Source organism: Penaeus monodon, chromosome 41 (assembly GCF_015228065.2).
Source record: "Penaeus monodon isolate SGIC_2016 chromosome 41, NSTDA_Pmon_1, whole genome shotgun sequence".
NCBI lineage: Eukaryota > Metazoa > Arthropoda > Malacostraca > Decapoda > Penaeidae > Penaeus > Penaeus monodon.
Genome location: NC_051426.1, coordinates 31569587 through 31579586, shown reverse-complemented (window position 1 = coordinate 31579586; position 10000 = coordinate 31569587). Strand labels below are relative to the sequence as shown.

Sequence of the window (10000 nt, the reverse complement as noted above, 5' to 3'; positions counted from 1 at the left end):
TTTTGGGTGCTCCCCCCCGGCCTTTTTCTACGCCTTGGCGGGCCCTTTCCCCTGCGTGTGGGTAGACGTGGGAATGAACGGTAGTGCCCTAACGGGGAACTTTGGCAGGATTAGCAACCCTTTGGAGCCGTGGAGGAGTATCAGCGTCCCCCTTTTAACTTGGGTAAATTTTTTTGGCGAGAAGGAAGTATACCGACGGGGAGGAAATTTAGTCAATGCAAAAAGGCCCTTTTTTCTGTCGCTCGCAAAAGGGCCTTTTTTTATCAACTGTACTGAAAATCGTGTACTAAAAATGGGAAAGAGGAGCGGAAGGGGGGTGTACATCCCTATTGTGTCGGGGGCAGAAAGAGTTTGTGTAAATTAAAATTACTGCTAGTGGTGGACAAAAAGGGCAATAGGGCGAAATACAGCAGTTCGTGTAAGGGTTTTACGTCTGTCCCACGGACAAAAATTTTATCGTGAATTAAGTTTCGAAATTCCCCAAAACCAATAAAGGGTTTCATAGTAAGGGCGTGCTGGGAACGGATTCGAAATTTTATTGATTTTGACAGTGATTTAGATGGGGAGCCAGTGACTCGGGTGTCGTTTTGGGAAAAAGTATGGACAAAACGGAAGAAAACAACAAAAGTATCGCAAAAATTATATTGCGTTCCTAGATCTATTATTTTTGGGGGATGTAAATTTGGGAAATTTAATTGCTGAATGATCATCGTTTTAATAAAATGAGATGATACTAAATAAAATGATAATTTCAGTGATAACAAAATTTTGTTCCTTATGTTTTTGACACTTTAGGTACTTTTTGAAACCGTGCACTGGTTTTTTGTATGTGTGGGGCAGCTTTCTTTTCCAAATATGTCAATTTTTAAATACAAAAGAAAATTAAATAAGGTGAAAAAACTGTTTCTGGCCCCAAAAACTTTTAATTTTTGTTTTTTTTTACTCCCTCTCCCTTTTTCAGCAAATCTTAAGCCCGACCCTTGGCACGGATGTCGTTTTTTTTTTTGTATTAACTATGTATATCAGTTTTCCCCCAAATTTTTCTGGTCGTCACCCCCTTTTTATGACTCGCCCCCTGCCCCCCAAACTACAACAAGCACAGCGACGCCATAGAAAGACCCCGCCATAAATCCTGTGATTTATTGATTCCCTGTTTTTTCTTTTTAATTTCTAAAAAGGGGAAATTTTTCCTTTGCTGAATCTTAATTATTGAAAAAGGGATTAAAAAAATTAAATTTAAAGCCATAAAAATTTCATACTTTGAGTAATCAAAAATGGTCATTTTTGCAAAAAATTTTTAAAAAAACCGAAACAAAAACAAATAAACTAGCTTCAACCTTAGAATTTGCAAAGATTAAAATCACAGCCAAATACCCATCAGTGTCTTGTTTTGTCACACAAAAAGTCAATAAAACGTATTACCGACAAAAAAAGGGATGTTTTCTCATTGTCTGGCAGGAAGGTATTGCAAAAACCCTCTAAGTTCCCTCCACTGGCTCCCCTACCCGGGAAAACCCCTTTTGGTTTAATATACACGATCCTAAATTAGGCCCCCTCATTCCCTGCAGGGCCCCCCTTTGGGAAACCACTGCACTTTACTCGTTCTGTAAAATAGAAACACACTGCCTGCCAAATAAAACAAAACGGTGACATCCTCTCTTATTACTTTCCCCCAAAAAAAAAAAAAAATCCTTTACCCTTTCAGTTAACAATGGGGCCCACGACGAAATGGTTGGAAAACTGTTGAGTTCGACCCAATTGGGATCCTGAGAGGGGTAAGGATAAGCGATATGGGGGACTTGCCCGCCCGGCATGCCCATGAGGGGGGGCCCGGCCCGTGTTGACTAAAAGCTGACTCGCTCAGTGGTCGCTGGGGCGACTCAGCTGACCTAGTCCTTACCCCTGTGGTGCCCAGCCACAGCGATGAGAGAGGTGTTTTTTTGGGAGACGGGGGGGGGGGGGGGGGGGGGGGGGCATTTGTCTCCCCCTAAACTGTGTGCCTCCCACGGTCACTTTTTTCATTTTTTTACTAATCATATAACCAGTTTTATTTTAAATTCCCCTAAATAACAAATGTTTCAAAATTTTTTGTTCACTTCGCTTGGTCACTTTTTAAAAATTTAGGGTTTTTAATGTAAAATCATTGTACGCCAGGGGGTTTTTGTTTGTGCAAACAGTGTTAACATGAAAGGATGACCTGGCATGTTTTAACATAAGGGACCTGGGAAAAAAAACCCGCACCCGGGCTTGAGCGGGGGGGGGAGAAAAAGCCGGGGAACGGGGTTTGGGTGCTGCCCTGTGAAGCCCTCGTGTGTGCCCTTGTGACCTGAAAAAACCGGTGTTGCCCTTTTAAAAAGCTGTTTTGTGCTGTGTAAAATCTGGTTTCCCCCCTGTATTTCCCTTAGAAAATTTTAGGGGTAATAACTTGTGAAAAATAAAAAAAAGACTGTCTTTTTTTTTACTTCTGCCCTGCCTCGCCACTTGGTGTTTCCTCCCCTATGTCTGGGACGCTTGGTGTTCGGTCCTTTTGGGACTGTTTCCGTGTTCACGACCTGTAATAACACCCTTCTGCCTACCCTACCTGTTTTGGGCAGAGAGCAGGGGGGCCCGGAGTAAAATTGGGTCGGGAGGGGGATTTGTATATTTGATCATGAGACCGCCTTTATAAAAGTACCCAAAATGGCGGCAGCCATGATAGAGGGGGCTATGACTGACCCGGGCACTGAGGTAAACCGAGCCAATGGACTTATCACTCCCCATCTGGCCGGTATAGGGGGGAAGCCACAAAGACAAAGAGCAGCACAGAGGGCACGGAGCGGGACCTCCGTCGAGATGCAGGCGGGAAAGGGAAAGGGGAACAGTTTTCCCAAACTTTTGGGTGCTACGAGCAATTTTTGCTCTGTAAGATGGAAACTCAGCAAAACACCGACAAGCCGCAACGTGTAAGAGTAAAACTGATGGAGGAGGGGCATACTCTAAGGGGGGGTTCGGGGCCCTGAGGGGGAAGTGAAGGGGGAAAGGCGGCTCACGGGGTAGTAACTTGCAAGCAGAGGGGCAGCCCAGGTTCGGGCAACAGATGCCAGAGTGTCAGATTTACTGGGGTCTCCGGGGTCTGGGGCAGGAAACCCCCGGGGCCTCGCAGCGTCGTGTCCAGCATGGCCTCCCGAAGGATGGGGACCCATCAAACCCCGCTCCCGGGGGTATAGGTGGCGGCAAACTGGGACCCGGTCAACCCCCGTTCCCTCCCTCACCCCCTTCCCCCCCCCAGGTGTTTGTTCCGGCACGCTTCTCCCCCCCCTGCAGCCCCTGGGCCCCCGACATTCTGTAGGCAAAGCCAGCTGATACAGGGGAAAGGGGGCCCGGGGAGCATATGTTCCCAATTTGAAATGCGGGACTCCCAGGTGGAGCCGGGAAAAAAAGGCCCTGCGCTGGTAAAAAGCGCAAAGGGGGCCCTGTGGTGGAAGTTTTTGGGGCTCTGCCGCCATCCAACTCCTCTTACACCACGGGCAGAGGCTTTAAAACGCCGTTTGGGGCACCCCCACCAGGCCGGGTATATCGGGCCACTTGAAGAAGTACTCTGAGCGGGGCGAGACACTGCCCCAGTGGCGCAGGATTGGAGGCCTGGTAAGGGGGGTCGACCCTGGGGCTGGGGAAAGAGATGATCTGGTCCTGGCCCGTGATTTTTTTGTTGACGCTTTCAGGCCAGCGCTGCAAATCTACGAAAGCAGCACCCCTGGGGACCTGCAGGGGCGCTGGCGGGGCCCTTTGGATTTCGGGGCCCTTTCCCGAAGGCAACAGGGGCCTAGGGCCAGCTGCTCAGCCCCCGTGACCCCCGGGGGCCCGGGAAGGCTAAAGGGGAAAAATGCAGGGGAGGAGGTGACCCGGAACTTTCCAAAGGCTTGTGTTGGGGCTGCGGGAGGTAGGGCACAGACGAGCATGCAGAGGGAGGGAGAACACTCCTCTCCCCGGGACGTTCTGATGCCTTCCGCAGTGCTGAAAGGGACTGTGGTAGGTATGGTCACCCCCAAATGCAGTCCAAAGGCAAAGGGAAGTGGTACAGGGGGAAAACTCCGGAGAGGGGGCCCAAACCCCGCTGTCTTTGGTTCCCAGGCCCCGACTTGGGGGAAGCTGCCCTCGAACCAGCACGTGCAGGTGGGGGCTCAATATTTTTGGGGAAACCTCCCCCTGACAGTGGACACTGGGGGTGGAAAAACCCTTCGGCCTGATTGTTTTGGGCCACTATGCGACTTCCAACGCCCACAGGACTGTGGGTTCCGGGGGATTGTGTGCAGCTCAAGGGGCCCGTGGAGGCTCGTATTGTCCCCTGGGCAGCCGGTGCAGCGGCTGCCGGTGTATGTGGCCGACTGGACACACTGTTTGCTGGGCCTTTACTACCTGACCCGAGTAGGCGTGTGTCGACCTTGGCGGGGGCTGGGGAGGGTGCACGGTGAAGATTGCCCCCTTTCTTCCAGAGGTTGGTGTGCAGGTATTACGCTGAGGACTGACTTCCCCCAGGGCAAATCTAGAATCGGTGTCACTGTCAAAAATGAACGTGGGGTAAGGGCCCCGTGGAGCCCCCTTCAAAACCCGCAGCTGGCTGTGGGGTAGCGATTGGGGGAAACCTTTTTGGCCAGGGAGGGGGTTTTTCAGTATTTGGGACTAACTTTCCGATAAAGGAGAAGGTGCCAGCCCGGTAAAAGCTGGCACTTGTGAGGAATGGGCGTCCAGAAGGGTCGTCGGGAAAAAGGAGTTGGTTGTGTGGAGCCCTTGCCGACTTCCTCGAGGACTTGGCCACGGAGCGCCGTAACCCGGGGAGGGGCCCCGACGAGTGCGTGGCAACTCAAGGGACCGCCATGCCCTGAAGGGACCTATGACCGACGCATGAGGGAAGTGAGGTACAACAAGGTGACGAGTGTGGCTGCTAACCCGCTCGGAAGCAGGGCTCTCCCAAGCTACGAGCCCCCCGGTGGGAGCGGCCTCCTGAGCACCATCATTCGCAGAGGGGGAAAACAAACCCTCGTTGTCCAGTGGACTGGCTGTTGGTGTTCCATGGAAGCCATGGGGAAAAAAAAAGATGAAGTTAGCCCCCGTAGCGGGGATGGACGTGGCAGACGCGACCGAGATAACGAGCATTTGGACGGTGAGGGCGATGCAGCGACTCAATGGGCCATGACCAGGTTCCTTGGGCGGAGATACCCCTCTGGTGCCACTGCCAAACTCCGCCCCCCAACCCCCTCCAGAGGACCCCAGCGAACGAGAAAACCGCGCTGGTAAAATTTTGTTTTTTCTGAGAACTGTTTTTTTTAAATTTTTATTAGTTTGTTTCAGGGTTTTTATATGTCAGAGGAAATGTCCTGCTTTATAGGGGGGGGTAGTGCTCGCCAGTGGGTCTTTTTTCTCTGTGCGAAAAATTGTTAACAGAAAAGGGTGACCTGGGCATTTTTAACATGAAGGGACCTGGGCAAACATGACCAGCTGGCTGTGAGCGGGGGGCGGGGGAACAAACCCGGGGACGCGGTTGGGTGCTGCTCCCGTGAAGACCCCTTGTCCCTTGTGACCGAGATAACCCCGGTGTTTCCCTGTTATAAAACTGTATTGTGCTGTGTGACATGCTGGGTTTTCCCCCCCCATTGGCCTTAGAAAAAATTTACGGGTAAAAAACTTTGTAAATAAAAGGGAAAAACGTCATTTTGTGTTTCTTTTGGCCCCGCCTCGCCCCTTGGGGTTTCCTCCCTTTTTTCTGGGGCCTGTGGTGTTCGGGGCCTCTTGGAGCTGTTCCCTGTTTCACGACCCTGTTATAAAACGCCGTCTGCCTAGCCCCTTTGTTTGGGGGCAGAGAGACGAGGCGGTCGGCGTAACACTATTAATATTTCGTTCACCGCACCACTTGGGCGAACCTGGCAAAACTAAGCGGTGTTAACTGCAGAGTGCAATCTGTCCTATTCCTTAATCGCTTGGGCAACAATGATATGATGATTGCGGATATGATATTAGGGGATATCTATGCTAATGGCTGCACAAACATTCTCAGTGAAACTGAGATCTGGGGATTTGGGTGGAGGTGGCACAGCGTAATCTCGGAGTGTTGCCGAAATCACGCTTTCACGACACTGCTCGTGTGGATAGGGCTGTTATCCTCGATGTAGTAAAATGGCTCTAGATCGGGGAACACCATGGCCCTCAACCCACTGATTTATAGTTTTATATGACATTTACTTTACGTCTTCCTCTGTTGTGCATCTAGGGTGCCCACTTCTGGCCCTGCCTTTGGTGGATTCACAGAGACACCGTGGATTCGAAATACCTAATCGTCTTGATTTTTCAGATCTTGATAATCCCCTCAGATTAAAGCATAATAATGATGCTACAAATGGTCTATGAAGCCTCCATTGCTAATATTGGATTGTTACGAGGCCCTCGCTATATCACCTCCGAAACACTTTTCGAACATACTATGAAGCTTCATCTGTTCCGAGCTTTGAAAACAAGTACCAACATTTCCGAATCGACTCCTAGCGATCGGGCTAGGCTTTATCTACTCCCAAGTAATTTTCTTTTTTTGCGATTGTCCAGTCAAAAAAAAAAAAAAAAAGAAAAAAAAGAAAAAAAAAAAAAAAAAAAAAAAAAAAAAAAAAAAAAATATATTTAAAATATATATAAATATATATATATATATTATATATATATATATATATATATATATATTGTGTGTGTGTGTGTGTGTGTGTGTGTGTGTGTGTGTGTGTGTGTGTGTGGTCATTGAGGAGCTGAACACCTCTCTGCTAACGCCTGATTACAGTGTTAACTACTTTGCCTCGCTATTTCACACCACGTCGTCGATCTTTCATATTAGTTTGTGCAAAGGGTAACGAAACTATTTTTTCTGGCTGTACATAAGCAGAGGATGTCAACACTTGTTTTGTTCGGCTGTGTAGTGTGTTTTCATGTCGAGGAACACAGATAAAAATGTTGATGTGTGTGTTGGTATCTGCCGTTGAGCTGAACTGAACTGTATCTTTCCGAGTCCCATTGTGGCTTAACTATAACACATGGGCTCCAGTTTACTTGTAACATATGATATAGGAGAATTACCCGAGTGTATTTATCATCATCATCATCATCATCATCATCATCATCATCATCATCATCATCATCATCATCATCATCATCATCATCATCATCATCTGCATCAGCATTATCACCATCATCATCATTATCATCTATATTAAGTAAAGCTTACTATACTGATTTTATGGAACTATGTTTTGGCAAGTTTCTACTTGTGTATCCTTTACGGCAAAGTTGAATATGGGAGACACAAACTTCAAATGTAATTACAAAATTCAGAATTAATTTGATACATATTTTTAATGGCCGAAAAATGTTATAATCCATATTTAAAAACAAATCTATACTTTAATAAGAGCTTGGCTGACACACAACCAAACAAACACAAACACAGGAACAGACAAACAAACATACCATTATGTAAAAGGTTGTTTGACCTTGTGTATTTTGATAGTAAAACCATCGAAACGTTTGTGGCATATCCTGCAACTTTCAACTTTTCATTAACCCATTTATATTTTTCTTTCAAAACGGATCACAGCAAATTTGCATGAACTTAAGTGACTATGGAAGGTAATGAACGAAAAAGCACATCGAAAGAGAATTTTAAAACAGGGGTGTGTGTGGGGTGTGTGTGTGTGTGGTGTGTGTGGTGTGTGGTGTGTGTGTGTGTGTGTGTGTGTGTGTGTGTGTGTGTGTGTGTGTCTGTGTGTGTGGGGTGTGCGTGTGTGGGGTGTGCGTGTGTGTGTGTTGCAAGCAGACCAACAAAGGGAAGAACAGGAAAACACACGAATATGCCAAAGGCCTTTTCACTGCTTCATCAGGGCTATAAGACTAAAATACTAGAGTATATATACATGTACTAGGCGGTCAGGTCACGGCGGGAATCAGTGAGACCGACTTTGGCTAGTTCGTGGCCCCCTGTTGCGGTGTTATGTTGTTGGTTGAAGTTGTTGCCCTGATGCAGCATCAATGAAAAGCCCTTCGGCATATTCGTGTGATTTCCTGTACTTCCTTCGTTGGTCTGCTTGCAATTTGTTCTACATGTATTCCACGAGTGTGTGTAAAACCCAACTATATCTATATCATATTTTTATGTTCTATAATTTTATATAACCTTACAAGCTTGCACATGCCGGGTCTTCACATACATTACATATGCATTTACTCATGATCATTGCTTTAACTGAATTTCGTCTCTTCTTGCCACACTAGACTTTCCCAAATGTTGAGTTGTCTATCTCCTTCCGCAAGAGCGATGCTTGTTGCAACACTCCCTTTCACCACCAATGATTGTCATATGTTAAGCACGTGATCTATACTATCTTTAGACCACTGTAGATGAGGGCAGACTCCCTGCGGGAAAACCAAGGAGCAACACCTCGCCCATCGTTACTATACATGAGGAGTCAAGACATCTTGGTCGCCTACCTTACACCCTAGCTCGCCACTTACCATACTCTTGCAGGGCCCCTCGTTCGGGCCCTACAACTGGTGGCCTAGCGACTTGTCTGCACTCTACCGCTCCCTCGGCCTCGCTACAGTGTGTGTGTGTGTGTGTGTGTGTGTGTGTGTGTGGTGTGGTGGTGTGTGTGTGTGTGTGTGTGTGTGTGTGTGTGTGTGGTGTGTGTGTGTGTGTGAGTATGTGTTGTATGTTAGTGCGCAAAGTATATCCTCCCCCCACACGCACACACACACACACATGGGTAAATATAGTACACACACACAACTAACCAACACGCCACCAGAACGCAAACAAACATCAATGAACGCTCTTTTATCCAAAATGTAAAAAAACAAAACTAAAATACCATAATTGTCCATTCTCTAGAATTTCCCAAACCCTAGATAATTGCTTTAGTTTTTCTATAAACTGATAAGGCCCTTTTCACAGGGGGCATTATAAGCCTAATCCATCTGTGTTTATTTTTTACATAAAAAATTCGTCATTAAAACTGCTTCATAAAGGGACTATTTTTATGCTATGTCAGTTTTTTAATTCTGGCAGATTTTTGGGTTTGAAAAATGTCCTTCTTAAATTCGTTCCGCGAGGCGTCGGATGTCTATGTGACTTCTCAAATAAATTTAAAAAAAAAAAGTTTCATGCTAAAGAAGGGAGCTGTAGGGATGCCATGGTATTCTCGCGTAGAAGGTGAAGGGGAGAGGGGGAGGGAGGAGGGGGGAGGGAGGGGAAAGGGGGGAGAGAGAGAGAGGGGGAGAGAGGAGAGAGAGGAGAAGAGAGAGAGAGAGAGAAAAAAGAGGAGAGAGGGGAGAGAGAGAGAGGGAAAAGAAAAGAGAGAGAGAGAAGAGAGAGAGAGAAGAAGAGAGGAGAGAGAGAGAAGAGAGAGAGAAGAGAGAGAGAAGGAGAAAAAGGGAAAGAGAGAGAGGGAAAGAAGAGAGAGAGGAAGGGGAGGGGGAGAAGAAAAGGGGAGAGGGGAAAGAAACCAATATTTCAAGCGACGATGCTACGCCTCTTCCCCCTCCCATCCTGGCGCTGGATGCCTTACACGAAGAGATGAAAAAAAAGGTCAAACACGCGTTTCAAAATCCTCGTTTAATTCCTTTAAAACTTTGATAACATTTTGAAAAGCATTGGGGGGGGGGGGGGGGGTGCGCGTATCCTCGGCGACCCATCAAACGCACTGGCCCCCAGGGGGTTAGAACCACGGGCTGCGGAAAGACCCCCTACCAAGGGTCTATCCTATAAGTTCTTACCTATATTTTAAAAGTTGCTCCCGCCAGCCGCCCCCAAGACAGCCCCCGCCCAAAGTACCGAACCAAATGGGTCCCCTCCAGCGGCCCATCCCAAACCAAAAAAAATGGGGTCCCACATCTCGCTCTCCGGACCTCAGGCGCTCTGCTCTCATCCAGCCCCAACTGTGCTGTGGATGGTAAATACCGAGACGGGAGAAAATCCTGTTTCCGCTGTCCC

General features: G+C 47.5%; 1 protein-coding gene across 1 annotated transcript in view; it reads left to right on the top strand.

Annotated features, from left to right (window-relative positions):
• The first annotated feature begins 9195 nt into the window (after positions 1 to 9195).
• LOC119598492 overlaps positions 9196 to 10000 on the top strand; it is a 32505-nt gene continuing 31700 nt past the window's right edge. Inside the window, exons 1-2 of the mRNA XM_037948120.1 lie at positions 9196 to 9220; positions 9811 to 9959. Of these exons, the coding sequence (XP_037804048.1) occupies positions 9196 to 9220; positions 9811 to 9959 (174 nt within the window). The remainder of the gene's footprint in view (positions 9221 to 9810; positions 9960 to 10000) is intronic.